This window comes from Corvus hawaiiensis, chromosome 4, assembly GCF_020740725.1.
Source record: "Corvus hawaiiensis isolate bCorHaw1 chromosome 4, bCorHaw1.pri.cur, whole genome shotgun sequence".
Lineage (NCBI taxonomy): Eukaryota > Metazoa > Chordata > Aves > Passeriformes > Corvidae > Corvus > Corvus hawaiiensis.
In genome coordinates, this window is record NC_063216.1 from 67,553,199 (window position 1) to 67,571,040 (window position 17,842).

The 17,842-nt window shown below is 39.4% G+C and overlaps 1 protein-coding gene across 2 annotated transcripts in view; it reads left to right on the forward strand.

Annotated features, from left to right (window-relative positions):
* Window positions 1-17,363, forward strand: part of RELN (reelin) — a 275,922-nt gene extending 258,559 nt beyond the window's left edge. Inside the window, exons 56-65 of one of the 2 annotated variants that reach the window (XM_048300517.1) lie at window positions 305-547; window positions 1,071-1,246; window positions 2,817-2,890; window positions 3,689-3,850; window positions 4,182-4,339; window positions 5,147-5,366; window positions 6,363-6,560; window positions 6,951-7,049; window positions 12,024-12,029; window positions 16,222-17,363. In XM_048300517.1, coding sequence (XP_048156474.1) covers window positions 305-547; window positions 1,071-1,246; window positions 2,817-2,890; window positions 3,689-3,850; window positions 4,182-4,339; window positions 5,147-5,366; window positions 6,363-6,560; window positions 6,951-7,049; window positions 12,024-12,029; window positions 16,222-16,318 — 1,433 coding nt within the window. In that variant the 3' untranslated portion in view covers window positions 16,319-17,363. The remainder of the gene's footprint in view (window positions 1-304; window positions 548-1,070; window positions 1,247-2,816; window positions 2,891-3,688; window positions 3,851-4,181; window positions 4,340-5,146; window positions 5,367-6,362; window positions 6,561-6,950; window positions 7,050-12,023; window positions 12,030-16,221) is intronic. The other variant, XM_048300518.1, reaches the window with a different exon arrangement.
* Window positions 17,364-17,842: the final 479 nt, after the last annotated feature.

The following is a 17,842-nucleotide window of genomic DNA, read 5'->3' on the forward strand; positions in this document are numbered from 1 at the left end:
TTAATTGTAAAGTTATTTTTGTCCATGTAAAGTTTTTTTCCCCCATCTAAAATTTCCATCTATTTCTCACGAGTTTTCCGTAATCCTCCTGCCTTATTTCAGTAATCAGTGGCTTCCACCCAAGTTGATTCCTTTTTACAATTACAAGATTACTCTTGCAGTGAGTAACAGCTGCCAACTATCCTTAGAAGTTAAGCTCTATCAGAAGACATAGCTCTTACTTTTTATTTCCTATTATCTTACTTTAATTCTTTAGAATATTCTACCATATGCTTATTGCTAAACCTGCATCTGCTCATTATAGGGATATCCTGGACTTTGCTCCATGAGATGGATTATCAAAAGTACATCTCAGTGAGGCACGACTACATCCTCCTTCCCGAGCATGCCCTGACCAACACCACCCGCCTGCGCTGGTGGCAGCCTTTTACTCTCAGCAACGGGATCGTGGTGCCCGGCCCCGACCGGGCACAGTGGGCTCTGGACAACATCCTGATCGGGGGAGCAGAGATCAACCCCAGCCAGCTGGTGGATACGTTTGATGATGGTAAAACAGGCTGCCACAGCTCACCTGTTGTCTGGCATTATCTGTTCTTATCTTACCTGAGCCCTGAGAGCTTGCAAGCAGACTGTCTTTTATTTTAGCCCTACAAATTTTTCATTTTGTAGACTAATACTGTTTATGTGCTATTCTTCATGCTATTAATAGAAGTGTGTAAATATATATATATCTATATATATATATGTATATTCAGATATGTATGTGTGCACATATATATACATATATAAATTTTTTTATTTCAACCCAATTAATTTCATTTAAATTCCTGGTGTTATACTTTTGTTTCATCATGTTTTTTAAAAGTACTATTATTTAAACATTTTAATTACCTCTCTTGAAATGATTGTCTTTATTATGTCTGTTAGTAGCTTGCTGTGTGTCATTACAGATACCATAAATGTAGTGTCTATATCACTAAAGTACTCTATCTAGTGATTCTGTGGATTCATTACTAAGCCTTGATGTTTACCAAGACAATGCAGTAATTGTATTTAACTCATCTTAATAGAAGGCACTTCTCATGAAGAAAACTGGAGCTTTTACCCTAATGCAGTCAGAACTGCAGGGTTCTGTGGAAATCCATCATTCCATCTCTACTGGCCAAATAAGAAAAAGGATAAAACACACAACATCCTGTCCTCCAGGGAGCTCATTATACAGCCAGGATACATGATGCAGTTTAAAGTAAGAAATGTTCTCTCTCTCCAAAGTAAACAACACAATGAAAATTCATCTAATGTGTGTCCAGAAATTATTCTTCTTCCAACTAGGATGCTCGATTGGATGAATAAATTAATAGTGACTTTTTACCAGCAATTAAAGGAAAATATGAAGTGTAGGTATTGAGAACCAGAAAGGCTGCATGAATGTAAAATGTCAGAATATTCTGACTGTCTGTATGCTTTTGGGGTTAGTCAGAGGGATTGGAGGTCTAATATCTTTTTCCTGAAATGACTGGATCATCAGATACAGTAGGAATTATTTTCTAAGGTGAGAATAGATGCCATGCAGAATAAACTATTTTCCCCTAATTCATGAAGAAACAGAAAAGGCAAGGGAGAAGCAGGCTGGAGAAAAGTGTCATATGGAAAATGCAAGTGTGTTCAAGTAGAAGTACCCCTTCTACTTACTTGTGTCATGGCAAATGACCTAAACAATCCGAGAAACATTTCTGAGTATTTTGCTTTGATTTAAGGTAGGTACACAGGGCCAAAGGCAACAAGTAGTTGTTTTCCAGAAATGTTCTTGGTCATTCTTCAAGCACCCTGTCTTAAAAAAAACAGGGACTAACATGAAAGTAGGGTTATCAAAATACTAATCCATTTTCTTATTATGGTTTTTTTCTTGCTCTTCTGTTTGACAAGACAGTTCCAGAATTTTCCATCTTCCACTGATCAGTATTTTCACCTTTTCTCTACTCACTACCTATTTTATATTGACTGTCTAATATAATCCCTAAAGCACTGCTTCCCCCACTCAGCATGCCAAAGAAATTATATACAAGAGAAGTCTCTTATGGTTTTTAGTACTGAATGTCAAGACCCTTCCCAAGATGCTTATTTTACCCAGCCTATCTTCTTTTTCCTGTTTTAAGACCAAAATTATGATAACCCATCAGCATTTAATAGTTCATATTACTAAACTCTCATTGCAGAGTTTTTCTCTCCTGATTCCCCCTCTTTCTTCACGACTCACAGCAAAGATTTTATTTCTAAACTCAGCTCTAGCATGGCTTCTGTTTGGTTTTGAAATTTAGCATCTTACTATCTAATCAGTAATGCATACTGGGTGCTGTAATCTTTCTACTGTAATATGGAACAAATATGTCTATTGTATTAAATATTCAGAATAATTCTGTTCCTAAATTGGACTGATTTAAAGTTTATGTCCACATGTTTATCATTATGAATTTTAAACTTTATAGGTGCTTCACTTTTGGAAATGCCAAGGAACTACCATATCTTTTTGTTTCAGAAACAATGTTTGTTTAGATATTTAATTTGGACTTTAGAAATGAAGTGTTAGGATTCTGTTAGGAAATAAAAGTAGCAAGAAAGTAAAATTCTTTAAGTAAAAGCAGTACCTGAAGTACTGTCTTTTATTTTCCATCCACTTTTGATGGATTTAGCCCAAGTTCTAAGTTTACAATCCCTTATACACCCAATAAAGAAAAAAAAAAGAACATAACTTGATTACGTATCACTTTAAATGTCTACCTGACTTGTTATAGCAGTTGATTTTATTTGTGCTATAGATCGTGGTTGGCTGTGAGGCAAATTCTTGTGGGGACCTCCACTCAGTGATGCTGGAGTATACAAAGGATGCCAGGTAAATGACAGCAGAATACACAGACCTGAAAAAAAAAAGTAGTATGACATTAAAAACCTAGTGAGCTTTTATTTATTAAAGCAATTACTTTGGTATTCATGTTGTAACAGAATCTGAACAAAGCCGGTGTGCAAGCACGGGGATTTGTCTACATAACTCCCATAAATTCTCTTTATAATTTATCCCAGATGTTGACAGATTCATGGCATTGAGCTTGCAGTTACAGACATGAGCATGTTCCTGTTAAAAATGTGCTCACAGGAAAACACATCTCCAGGAAAGTGTTTTAGTAGGATACAGGACCAAGCTGTAATGAAGTGGGAGTTATTTAATTCCAAATTGGTCTTTAGCTAACAATAACACTGCCTCATGTGCTGTAGAATAGCAGCATGTTATAATTTGTAAAAATGAAAGTATATTCTGTGCTCAAATGACTGTGGGTGAAAATGTAGCAAATTCTATTGGGACTCTTCTGAACACTGTAAGAAAGAGGCTAAGAAGCAGCCTCCTAAATAAATCCTTCTGTCATGCAGCCTCAAGCAGCTGTATGTACCACACTGCTGGGAGTGCCACCACCAACGGTTCCACAACATTCAAACCCTTCCTGGCTGCACCTGTGCTTCAGCCTCTCACCTCATGTTTATTTGTGGCTCCAGAGCATGGAAACTATTGCTGACAATCTCTTGTGTTTGTTTAGTAAGACAGGCAATGTCATGACCCTTAGAAATTACCTGTTTTCCTTTCATTATTTTTTCAGTGGTTCTAAAATTTTTTTTCTTTTTTTTTTGTTTGCTACAGGACAGACTCATGGCAACTTGTCCAGACACACTGTCTTCCTTCCTCATCTAATAGCATTGGCTGCTCCCCATTTCAATTCCATGAAGCTACCATCTATAACTCTGTCAATACCTCCATGTGGAGAAGAATAACTATCCAGCTGCCTGACCATGTCTCATCCAGGTAGGTTACTGAAAGGTCAGCTCACTGTGGATCTGTAAAATGACAGCTGTCTTGCTGGCACGGTTTACTAGGAACAACTGGTGAATTAAAAATGATTCCTTATTGCAGGATTTAGATCTGATACATAACTCATATTCTTCAGGAGGTTTTTTGTTACTATAAGTCACTACGGCCAATGATGTAGCAGGGTGGGTCTTTCCAACTATTGAAGTCACAGCCCCCTATATGACATTTTTGGTTACATTTGCTGTTGGTATATTAGAACATCACTGTACAGATGTGTTTAATTGCTACATATTGTAATACAGTGTTTGGCTTTTGATATTTGCAGTGCAACTCAGTTCAGGTGGATTCAGAAGGGAGAAGAACTAGAGAAGCAGAGCTGGGCAATCGATCACGTGTACATCGGGGAAGCGTGCCCGAAGCTCTGCAGTGGCCATGGGTATTGCACGACTGGAGCCATTTGCATCTGTGATGAAGGATACCAAGGTTCCATTTCTTCAATTTCTCTCTTGTACCTCTACTACAGTCTAATCTAGCTCAAAATTAAACAAAAAGATAAAATTATGTATCATGTCCAAATTCATCACTGGAATGTCTGAGTAACAAATTCAATATTAATAATTTGTCAGAACTGGAAACTGTATTGAGTCAGCAGTCTCTCCTATCTGGCACTGTATGTAAAGTCCATCCAGCCTTTATTGATTACCCAGAACTGGCTTCCACCCCTGAACATCCTTCTGGGTGCATCCCAGAGGATGCGCAAATGGTATCCAGATGTTGGTGACTGGCATCTATAAGGGACTCCGTGCCCCATCAGGACAGAGTGTTCTGCTCTAACTCCTCACTGCAGCTAAGCACATGCCTAATGGTACCTGAGTGCCCTTGGTAAACTCTAAGTGCTTTGTGGGAGTGGAGCCAGTGTTTAATGTCTTCCAGGAGAGCCTCATAACTTTATAAAATCAGATCCCTTCCGAGTTTTTAAACATATTTGCCTTCAACCAGCAATTTGAGGTTTCTCCTGTTGGCATCAATGCAAAACAGGAGAAGCTGTATTGCAGTTCTTGAAGTTATACTGCTGTAAAAATAAGACTCACAGCCTCAATTTTGTACAAATAACTGCTGTATATCAATGTGCACATTATTAATGTATCTGCTGAAATATATTCAGGCTGTATACTGAGCCACACTGTATATTGAGCCACAACCTTGAATGGAATTACAATGACCTGTAACTCAATTTTCTCCATTCTTTCCATTTTTGTGTGTTTTACAACTTCACTGTGCCATTTTTAGGTGATGACTGCTCTGTTTTCAGCCATGATCTTCCAAGTTATATTAAAGATAATTTTGAATCTGAAAGAGTCACTGAAATAAACTGGGAAACCATTCAGGGGGGAGTGATAGGGAATGGATGTGGACAGCTGGCACCCTACGCCCATGGAGATTCACTCTACTTTAATGGATGTCAAATAAGACAAGCTGTGACCAAGCCTCTGGATCTCACCCGAGCAAGGTAGTACTTTGAGCCTAAACAGTTCTTTTAACAATTCATGAGAAAGAAAACTCTTCACATGTATGTGCAGCCATGTGAGCCAGTACTGATGAGGATGGACTGACCTGGCTGTGCCATGCAGTTGGATGTGGCTGGCAGGAAACATTAGGGTTGGCAAAATGCTTTGTGACTTCAATTTGGGAGATGGAGAGTGAGGATGTCAGATGAAAAGGTCAAATGTTTTCATCATGCCCAACAGAGCCCTGTCTATGTAAGCCAGCACTGACAATGAAGCTGTTGGCAAAGACTGGACACCAGACTGCCTGGACCAGTGCCTGAACTGATAAGACAAATTCCATGTTTGTATGGGCCTCCACGATGGTTATGACTAAAGATGCTATTTAGTAATTACAGGCTCGTTTTCCCATTTCAGTTGTCAAATAGAATTATATTCACCTGGCAACGAACAGGAGTATCTTTTCCATCTACTGAGCCTCTTTGGCCATGGAAAAACAAATGTAACCAGCCTGTGCTGGCTCTTAGTAGAGTGACAGCTTTCAGGACTGGTTTATATTTAGTTGTCCAAAGCAAGATTAGAAACAGGATGAATTGGCCAATGGGCCAGATATAAATCAGGCTCTTCTCTTCTTACTTGAACACCCAGGAAGAATTTGATATATATTTTTAGGCACTTTATTATATTCAACCTTTATTTGTCCTTGTTAAACTTTTCATACACTCATTTACATATTTGCATTTTTATCCATCTCAGTTTTGTGCAGATATATTGCAAAATTGGATCTACTGCCTGCAACATTATGTTACACACAGTAAACTATTATTTTGAAAGGGGAGCTGTGTTTTAAAGATATGCAAACAGTTTATTTTGCATGTTAAAGTAATGATTCTTGAAAATGCTCCAAGTTTTGATAAGGTAACTGCAATAAACCTAGAAATGCTATTCCTGTTTGAATACTTTTGCATATTGAAAATACCTTTTCTCTCTGTGTTTTACAGCAAAATCATGTTTGTTTTGCAAATTGGAAGTATTTCACAAACAGACAGTTGCAATACCAATCTGAGTGATCCTAACACTGTAGACAAGGCAGTGCTCCTCCAGTACAGTGTAAATAATGGAATTACATGGCAAGTAATTGCACAGCATCAGCCAAAGGACTTTATACAAGCCCAAAGAGTGTCTTATAACGTTCCCTTGTGAGTATCCAGTCACATTCATTACCTCTAAATGCACAAGTTACATTTTTGCTAAGAAATAACCTATCTTTGCATCACTGTTGAAAAAAAAGGTTGATGAAGAGGGTAGGCAAAGAAGATGACTTAAAGGGAAGGCTGATTAAGAAATTCCAGGCATCAATGCACTTGAAAGAAAAACAGAAAGAATACTTGTTTTGAAGATGAGGAAAAAATCCTCCTTATCTATGTGCATTTTTAACCATTAAACGTTTTACACGTACAATGTGTTGATGTTCAGTGACATAGAAACAATGATGTGACTTTGCTCTCAGTTCCCATTTGGGGATAGATAGGGATATGCAAAACACCAGTAGTCTGCAGCTCTCACAGGCTCTTATGTTTGTGTGACAGGGAGGCACGAATGAAAGGAGTCTTACTGCGCTGGTGGCAGCCCCGTCACAACGGAACAGGTCATGATCAGTGGGCTTTGGACCACGTAGAAGTCGTCCTGTGAGTATCAGCTTCACCTCATCCCACCCCACCTCAGAAAGCACTGAAATTTCTCCAGCATGACATGGGTGTTAAGCTCAGTAAGAACCATTGTGGCCCAGGGAATCCTTTCTCAAATGGAAACCTTTAAAATCCTATCTTTCCTGATGCTCTGCCCTGACTGCAAGTCAGTAGTTGAGATGAACACAAAGTAAGTGGCACAGCAGGGGGGTGTGTTGTGCACTATGGAAAAATGCAGGAGGGAAAGTGGGGCTTTATCACCTCCAAGTATTGCTGTGGTCCTGTAATGCAGCAATGACTGTTAAAAAACTATTTTGCTGGGACCTAAGAAAGGATATTCCTGTTCAGCGTTGTGCTGCCGTGTAAGGCTGATCTATATCCTTTCAAGGATACAAAAGATTTTTCTGTATTGTTCATTGCACAAAGTAATGTTGTTGTGCCTCTTAAAAATTCGTGTTAGCAACTAATGCCTTATTCATTTCCTTTTTTAGTAAGAAGGATACTGTTCAGAAACAGGGTTCACTATATCAGGTTCCTATGATCCGAGCTCTATATTCATCCCCTTGTCAAGATTTTTACCAAGTCTGCACCCTCCTGATTCTCCCATTCTTGAGATGGGTTTCGCTGGCAGCTAACCCGTTTTTCCTGTGTTGCATCATGAAGAGATGACCTGCTTTTTCTCTAACAATTTAGTTCCAGTAGAAGTGAAATTCTAGTGGCTTCCTGGGCAGGAACTCATCGCTGGCAGTGGTTGGCAGAGAGAGGCGAGCCTGCTCCATAGATAGGTTCAAACATTCTTTTTATTGAACAATTTGAAAAACAGCAGTGAAGAAATTAGGCTTAGATAACCTCGAGACCATGTAACTATAGCCATGAGGTTTCTGAATTAGCAGAGACACTGCAAGTAATGTTTTGTAACAGTAGCAAAAATGAATTGTCTGATTGCTAGTTAGTTCTGTTCTCCTTTCCACCGAGAAGCACCAGCTTGCATGGCACTCATATCAACCCCAAACCAAACTGGTTCCAACACTGAGTAACTTTACACCCTCCACTGCTTTTACACACCTTGCTGGGCTCTGCTTCCATAACATTAAGCTTAAAACTGGAAGGAACAGAGGAGAGAGATGGATATGATTTCTGTTTTAATCAATGGCTGTATGATGCTGCATCAGGAAAGATATGGAAGAGTATGAGCTGCAGGAAGTTCAGAGTTTAGAAAACCATGGAAAAGGGAACTGGTCATTCTAAAATATTCACATGTCTTTCTACATTGCAATTAAAAATAAAATGAACAGAACAAATTGTGTAAGAAAAAAAATAAAGTATAATGTTATCCATCAATCCAAGCACTGAATTAGGGACCATAAGTAGGAATAGAACAGATCTTCAAAAAGTGATTCTGAGGCTTAAATGTGGAGAACTTCTCTGACAATGAGATCTGCCAGGCTGTAGACTAGATACACAAGTTGAGTGGTAACAAGAAGTCGTGAGATATGTTACACTGCAATGGCCATAGCAAGTAATCACACCTTGCCTAGAGAAGGAACCAGGTGGGCAGACAGTGCCTCCTCCTTTCTATTATTTTATTATTTTAGTCCTGTTAAAGAGCTTTAAGGCTCTTCTGAAAATTGCCCTAAATATCAGGCTAGAGACAGAGGATTTCCACCCTGTTCAAGTGACACCTGGTACAGTGCACAAAGACAGACCAAACTGGACTGATTTCTCCCTTACCAAGTCCTGTGAAACACGGTGCCATTACAGCTTATTTCCCGAAGGCCAGATGTGGAGCTCCATTCCCTGCTAACTACAACACATGAGACATGCTGCTCTCAGGAAGGGCAGAATTACATGCCATGGTACATCTGATTCGTATGCTGGCATGTGCTCAGTCCTGACAGATGCCTTTGACTCCTCTATTTTGCTTAAGTTCTATCTGCACATTGTAATTAATCAAAATACTCTGTAGACCTCCTGAAATTTATCTGCGAATAACCCACAAGTTTTCTGAAAGGGGACACGCTTCCTTATCGATAAATACTCTCATATGGGTTTTCCTGTAGCTCTGCTGTTTCACTTGGCCACCTCACAGTGGTCACTTTACCCCCAGCACTTCAGTTTCTTCACCTGTAAAATGATGAAGACATTCAGTCACCTCCATGGAGTGCTTCAGGTTATCAGAAGGGAGCGTGGGTCAGTGTCTGTTAGCACTTACCCTAGATGATCCTGCACACACCAGGGCTACCAGAATTCACACTGTGAGTACTAGGCATAGGACTTAGCTTTCATTCTTAATATTCCTACATTTTCCAATAAAAGGTACAGAAGCCCTGCCTGCCCCTGGGAAGAGCAAGTCCCCATTCCCAGGCAGCTCTGCAGCAAGAGGCAAGAAGTCAGTGACCTCTGGGTGCCCTTCCCTCCCACCAAGATTGCCAGGAGAGAGCCCTGTGGGCAATAGCCACCCCAGGGCTCTCTGGCAGGGCTGCAGAGAGGCACAGCCTGAACTTAAACCATTCACCTGGGTTCTGTAATTACCTCTTCCCATTCATTCTATAGGGCACCATTGGAGTGTCAGTAGGCTTCTGTCTGGCTTATTCATCCCAAAGCTGGGATACTTCAGGAAAAATCTGTGCCTCCTAAATTGGAAGTAATTTCTGTTGGAACTCTGGCCTTGTTTCAGAAGGCCGTGAACATCCCTAGATAAGAACCTGTTGATGGTCCATGTCCAACACAGTCTGTGTTCAGTCCTCTTACAACCCTGCACTCCACCACCCATCTGGATGAGACCCCATACACCTCTCCAGAACTATGAAAATTATCCTCACTGGCCCTGGTTTCAGTCCTAGATTTTCATGTTTGTGACCAGTTTACCCATGTTGATGCAGCAGGCAAGCCCGTGAGGGGATAGAGCAAGGAGCCAACCTACACTAGGAGATGTGGTTTGGGACATAGATAAATTCCTGGCTTTCCACACATCTCTTCCTGTGTTTTCTTCACTACTCTGTGGGCTAATGGAGGTCTGATTTTCCCAGCCTAAGTGCTGGCTTGACTGCCTGCACCCCCACGTACACACCTAGGTGCTGTGCCAGCTTTTCCTCAGCCCACAGGCAAGGGAGCCATGCTCTCCTTGAGCAGACTAAGGGCTGGAGTAAGAGGGCAAGCAGGGAAAGCACCTGCCAGCAGGGAGAGCTGATCTGTAGGGATGTAAAGCAAATAAGGATTTTCTTGATTTTATTTCCCATCCAAAACAGGGGACGTCCCTGCTCCTCCCTACAGTGCTCACCCCAGGGGCAGATCTGTGAATACCTGCTTTCATAGCCCAACTCTTCTCAGCAATCCAAAGATTTGAAATTAGTTCTGCCACAGGCCTAGCTGTCAAGTCGTAGTGCAGATACTGCTACAGCTGACGCGCAGTCAAGGTCATGACACTGTTCAGTTCAACTGATTTCTGAGTCAAGGGCCACCATCCTTCTCACCAGCAAACATGGCTTCAGGATGCCATTTCTTTGATTCCTCTTTGCTCCCAAAAAAATTGCTGGGGGGAAAAAAATCAACCTGCAGATTATACATGCATGAAAAATACCTGGCAGTGATAGAAGAAGGCCAAAGATGGATCCTTTTGTATGTTACTTAAAATCATTCCACTTTTGATTGAACTATTTGAATCACTCATTAAAAAGCAGAATTTTAAAGATTGCGATGCAGCTGCAAATGGTGCTTTAATTGAGCACCTCTTTTAAACAGGTGAAACCAAATACCTGTGTTGATAATGCTATATATTAAATTGATCTTGCCAACTTAACAACAGTTGATGTCTGTCCTGTGGTGGGGAGAAGATACAAGTTGTTATGTTTTCCAGTCCCTTTTAAAGCTAGTGCTGATTATTTCTCATTAGTGCAGGGTTTTTTCTCTCCATTTGTAAAGAAAGCTTTGGGCACAACTCTCATGTGTTCCATGTGGCTCTTCTTAGGATAAAAATGTATTTTATCCCAGGCTTAAGAAATAGAGCTTTTCTGTGCCCCTATACTTCTGCCCTAAGAAGAGCCTATGTCTAACTCTGCATTTCATTTGCATATTTTCTCTGGAAGCACAGCTCTTAGCCTGCCCACTGCACACACACCTCACACTTCTTTGCATGTGCATTACTCAGCTGCCATTTCCTTGTGTATAGGGCAGGCCCTTAGAGACATCTCATTAACTTAACTCAAAGTCAAAGGTACTGAGAAATAAAGGGTAGTTATGAGATGAACACTAAAGGTCTGATATTGCTTTCTTTACCCCAAAACTTGTTACATTGATCCAAAGGAATTTATGTTGTGCAAGGAATGCAAGAAATGTTATCCCCACCTACAATTTTATGGTTAACTGATAGATAGCAGAATGAATCCCTCCATAGCCATCACTCCATGCTCTTCATTGTCGAGATATTCTCACATTTTTGGCACAAATGATTTAGTGAGAACTTCTGTTGCATTTGGTACAAAGAATGTTTATCCTTATTTCGGACTATTAAAATACAAATTATATATTCTATATTTAACAAGAAGCGCTCATGTGGAAAAGCATTTTCATCTGCTTCATATTTTTTAGTAAAAAGCAATTATTTGAAAAATGCATTTAAATTAAGTATCAACAGATTTATAATAAAGAACATAAGTAGTTCAAACATTAGGTGACTATCTGAATATTCACAACATTTATGCCAAATTTAATATGATGCGGTTCGTGCTTCTATGACATTTCTATTATGTTTCTAAAAAGTGCATGCTGAATTTTATAGAAAATAAAAATCTAAACATTGATTTGAAATCTGAGGAAATAATTTGTTCAATTTTTATTTTCAAAAGAGACGAAAAGTCCTATATTGCCTCTAAACCTCATCAGGGTTTTATGACTAATCACAGTGCTGCATGCATTGAAAGGCATTTTCTAACTTGTGTTGTATTTCATTGTTTGCTGTCATTGGTTTTACACTAGAATAAGGTAAGTACTTTCCCTGAATCAGTATTTAATGTATGTTTCTGTTAGCTACAGCTCTTTCACAAAATTTTGTCAATGGTGGGTTGCAGAAAAATCATTTATATGCTGAGATGTGCCACATAGCTCATGAGGGCCCTGATCCTGCAGCACTTCCTCAGTGAGCATTGGGGGAAGTTAAACTTAGCAGAAACTGTTCAGCAGACTGTGACATACTGCAGTGGGACATTCACCAAGGCTGTGGGGGGGAAGGACTTCTCCTTCTTCTGCTTCTGATAGGGTACAGTGAGACCTGCCAATGGATAGCACCCAGAGCACTGTATGGGCAGCCAAGGGGCAATTCCCACTTTTTTCTGTAATAAATGACCACAGAGATGTAGCCACAGCCAGGCAGTGTATGTCAGTCAATCTGCATGGTGGCACAGCCACACCTGCCCCTTAGACACCAAACCAGTGTCCCCAGGTAGTTCTTTCATTTCATGGAACCCAGCTGCTTTGTGCTGTTGCAGTTAATAGATAACACTAACCAGTACATTACTGAGCTCTGGGTTCAAGTTGACTCCACCAAAGCCAAAGAATATTTGTCATTGATAGGAGCCCTCAGAACTTCAGTCAGAGCACTTGACTTTTTTCATTACAGTACCTGCCTAACAAAGCATTTGTAATTCAGCACCAAAATTTACTCCAAGATTAGTCTTGAGGGACATACCTTTGCTGTGTTCTAAGGCTTTTTTCGTGTTTAATTTTGTTATTCAAATATTTTTGTTTCCATTTTGTTCCTGTTTTGTGCCCTGTCAATTAAAAACACAGAAATAATGAATGACATTAGTATATACTGGGGTTATGTACTGCGTATTTTTCATTCCATTTGGCTATGTTCCATTTTTATAAACTTTAAATTGCAGCCTTGTAGTTCAAATTGTGCTTTAGGAAACATGCAATAAACATAATGCTCTGCTAAAGACTAAAGATCCAGAGAGACTCCTTCTCATAAATTGCTTTATTGTAGGTATTTTTTGAACATGCCCTAGATAGTTTTAACTTTGCTCTTCTGTTACAGTCTGCATATTGCTTTCATCCAACTAGCACAACTCCAGATACTTCATTGGAAAGTTTCTTAGAATTCCCTACATAAATTCAAGCAGTATTATCTTCTGTTTACTTTTAAATAGTGCACTCAAAACTGTCAAACATTGTACAATAGTCACTCCTGTTAATTGTTTTTTTGCTCTGTGCTCCATCAGTAATACACAGATAACTACTTTGGATCTGAACTTTTCTGGTTGACTGATGGTTCAATAAATGCACAGAAAAGACAGAAGGCTCAGCAGGTGCTGACCAGTCCATTACACACTCGCAAAACAGTCTTCAAATTGCCACTGATTTTGAAACAAAAGTTCCCACCACACCATCATGGAAGGGGGTCTATTCCTAATATAGCTTGATGCTGCCCAGCACATTTTGGGTGTTTTGAACAAGAAAACAACAGCAAAAGTACGGTAAAGCCTTTAATCAGTCTGTAAAAATAAAAATTAAAATTACTACTAATAGTATTGAAAGCATTTTTGCACCCACCAAATGCAAGGAATGTGCAAGTACTCTTGGAGACTATATTATGTAACTCTTCTTGTGATTTTATAAAGCACTATTGATCTCCCTTATACAGTGCTTGCCTCCTACTAATATATAAAATTAATTCCAAAAAATAAAATATAGACCTACTCTGATTTTGTGGTGCAATATGATAAAATACTATAATGCATAGGGTCTACATATTTACCCATGGAAAGAGTGAAAATCATAGTATTTCTATAGCAGGCATCAAGTTTTTCTGTGGCATCCAGCCAGCAGTTGGAAAGTCTGTCTCATGTCAGTGAGGACAAGTCTGAACTACATTACTGCAAGGAAAAAAAAAAGCATTTAGTTCCCGAGAATTTAGATTTCTCTTATTTTTCACACACTGCACTGCTATGGTGTTCAGTGTAAGACATAAATATATGCTTCTTTCTAACACCTTGATCATCTTCCAATGGAACAAAATTAGTTACATAAAATAAGTAAATCTCTTCTGCATTACTAGGTAAGCATTTCTTTGTTCCTTTTTTCAATTCTTTCTTTTCCTTTTCTTTTTTTGTTTGTTCATTGTTTTAAACATCTTTACCATCCCTTTAAGACCAGATACAAAATGGTCGGTCACTTGAAGTGAAATAGAGGCCAGGTGCACACAGCAGTTTCCAAAATGAGTCCTGAACATCTCTGCTGAGCTATTGCTGAACATAAGCAGACCAAAGGCAGGATGGAGATGGGACAAAAGCTCCTGGGCCAAGAACTGCAGCTCAGCATGTGCCCCATCCATGTGTCCAAGTCTTGCCCAAGCTGAGGTTCTCACAGCCAAGCTCACTTTTAAATCTGACCAGGTCCAGAAATGGCAATTTTTTCAGCCAAACACTTTGGCAGACTCTGTTTGATCCCATGTACCCAGAGCAAAGCTGCTCAGAGTTGGGCTTGTGCTTTCTCCCAGGCCCATCTGCTGTATTTTGGCTGCAGAGCAGCCTTCTCCCAGCAGATAGGTGCTCTATCCTCACCTCATGGCTAGGATGCTCTCCTGGGAGGTGGGATGTGGCCCTGAAGGCCCTGTGTCTCTGAGGAACCACACACTTCCCAAGAAATGGGAATTAATGGGAAGGCAAAATTAAGAACTTCTTCAAGTTTCAATGGCAGCCACTGTCAGGAGCAGGTTTGGGGTCATAATTTCCCTCCTGCCTTCATCAGTGAGACACCTGGCATTGGAGCAAGGGTGACATTCCACCCTGATGACTTAAGGACCTGAATGAAGACTGAAGTGCAGTGCTGCTTTGCACTTGAGCTACCAAATGGCATTAAAGTTACATACACTCACCACTATCAATCTCTCACACATCAGCACAGACCTTTCCTTTTCACTTGAATAAGCCAACATTAACCCCTCTCTCAATTGCCAGATGCTCTAGAGATCTACCTTACTGGGACAGTGCCAAAAGCTGTGCCAAGTGTACATCTGTTTTCTCTCATTGTCACCAGGAGCCCGGTCTTTTTTTTATCCTTGTTTGTACATTCCAGTGGCAAAAAAACCCCAAAAATTAAAAATTGCAAAGCTTTGGAAAACTAGTCAGGAAGTGACTTGGATTTGCTTAGAGGTTTATAGTCTAGATTTTGACTTGACAACTTTTGATCAGTTTAGTCAATTGTGTTCAAGATTAGCTGTAGAAAAGGGTATAATTTTGTTAGACAAACTGTTTTAGATTAAATTATCATACTACAACAAAACCTATTTTTGCTTGTGGAGAATCATAGTTATTTTGCAAAGCAGACAATTACTCCTTTTTCCTAAGGGCCACATTCACTAAAAATAAGCTTATGCACTAGAGAGGAAAGTATGACTTACTACATTATGAGTGTTCACTTCTTACTCACAGACAAAACTCACAAGTGAAAACATTCCTTGAATGCACAAATGGGAGATCTGTTGACTGCAGGTCTTCACAGATCTGCCCTCTCATGGTTCCTTCTTCCCCCAGTGGGAGAAGTAGAAATCTGCATTAGGTGGGATGGGCCTTGTCCTCCACATAGGTCTTCCAAACAAGGGTGCCTTCTTAAATTTGGCTGCAAATGAGCTCTCTTGCTTGCTCTCCTCCCAGACATGATGATGCTTATTTCCCAGATCTTCCTTTCCTTTTGGAAGAGAGTGCACAGGGACGGGAAACATAAATCTGAATAAAAGTGTTGTACTTCACTTCCTGTAAAGTAAAAGTAGAAGATAACGAAGTGGAGTAAAGCTTTTCTTCTCTTCTCAAGATAAAGTAGTTAATGATCAAAGGAGGATAACTGGAGTACAAAACCCCCATAGAGAAACACTATGAAGTGTGCATACAGTTTTAGTGAATCTGGCCCTAGGCAGCACCAGTTTTCATTAGCTGAAAGCTCTTAACCTTTCCCTAAGGTAATGAATTGTAAATGAAAGCCAAGTGGGACAGATTCTCAATTGCCTTGTACGTCGAAGTTAAACAAAGAGTATGCTTCACACCAGTTTGCACAGACTTAAAAAGTCATGCAAGGACAAAGAAGAATCACTCCCACTAGCTCACTGCTCCAAAAGCATTTACACTATGTATAAAAGAAACTGACACTCTCTCCTTCTTCCACCCTTTGATTTCAACAGCACTCGCAAACAAAATTACATGATGAATTTTTCACGGCAACATGGGCTCAGGCATTTCTACAACAGAAGACGAAGGTCACTTAGACGATATCCATGAAGAAACGAGAAATTTATTTTTTCTTCCTCCCAACATGTGATGTGTTGCTTCCATTCTCTGAGTCTAGCACTGCATCTGGTATCAGGACTTTTCTGCAACTGGCTTGATGAATAACTGAAAGCCTTTCTCAAGACAGAGTATACACCACTTTTTCGCACTGTGAACTAATGAGAAGTGACTTATTTTCTCATAGGTAAATGTTTTAATGTTGATGTGTCTGTGAAAATTGTGATCTGTTGTAATATCAGTTACAGTGGCAGTATTGGAAGTAAGCAACTAATTCTGTTTAACAGGAAAAAAAGTTTAAGCACAAAGACTTTTCAGATTTTATGTTTATAAAAATCTACATACTAAGTACAGAATTTAACATTCTTTGTCACATAGGTATTTAAGTGCACTGTATTTCAGCTCTGTGTCATTTTATAAGATTAAGTTATCATTGTTTGTCCTCTTTGTATTCTCTTCTACAACATGACACATTGGCACTGTATTTACTTGTTTTGTTGTTGTAATATTTTTGCTGCTGATTTTTGGGCTATTTACCTTCTTAAAAAATGTATTAAAAAATAATCATCAAAGTACCTAATCCAGGATATAATTGCAAAAGTAGTTGTAAAGGCGTTGATATCCTTCGGTCTTATTCTTTGATATGTCTGTTGGTTAGCATTGTTTTGTGGATAAAAAAAGAATGCTTGACATTAAACTTTTTTCTACTAAGGATTTGTGAATTAAGCCCCAAACAGAAATTCCCAATTCCCTGTCTAAATGTAGTCAGTTCTCTGAAATTGATTTACTTACAGTAACTGCCATTTGGTGTCTGTAGTAATGAAGTGATTTGTAAACAGTGAACGTTTCATTGTGTTCTCTTTGGTGTTTGTTTCTATTGCGGGTCATGTTTGTATCTTCTAACAAAGTTGTATCTACACCAGCAACGTTATAATGCCCCTATAGCCCTAAACTGTCTATTATCATAAATAAAATGCTTCACTTTATGGTGAACCAAGCTGAAGATCCATGCTTCAATAAAGATAATGTCAACAAAGAATTCTGATGTTAGACTTTTCAAGCCATGTGGGCTTTACATGAAATCATAAATGAAATTCTTCTACTAAATACCTAGATTCTAAAGCAAACATCAAGGTTATTTTTTAATATTTAGCACATCACACTTAACAGCACTTTGCAAATAACACAAATGAAGAGATCTCCGCAGTCCCACCTATGGGCATAACATGGTCCTTGGAACAGGTCCTGGCGCAATGAATGAAACAGGACCATGGACCAATATGCACTCTTGCTTTATCTGCAAACCAGAAAGTGTAAACCAATGTTTCCAAGCTCTGGCAACATGAGTGTGGCACATAAGGAACCTGGCTCCAAACAGACAAAGCTGGTAATTCTTAGAATCATAGAACCATTTAAGGTTGCAAAAGACCTTTAACATCAAGTCCAACCATTAACCCAGCACTGCCAAGTTCACCACTAAACCATGTCCCTAAGCACCACATCTATACATCCTTAAAA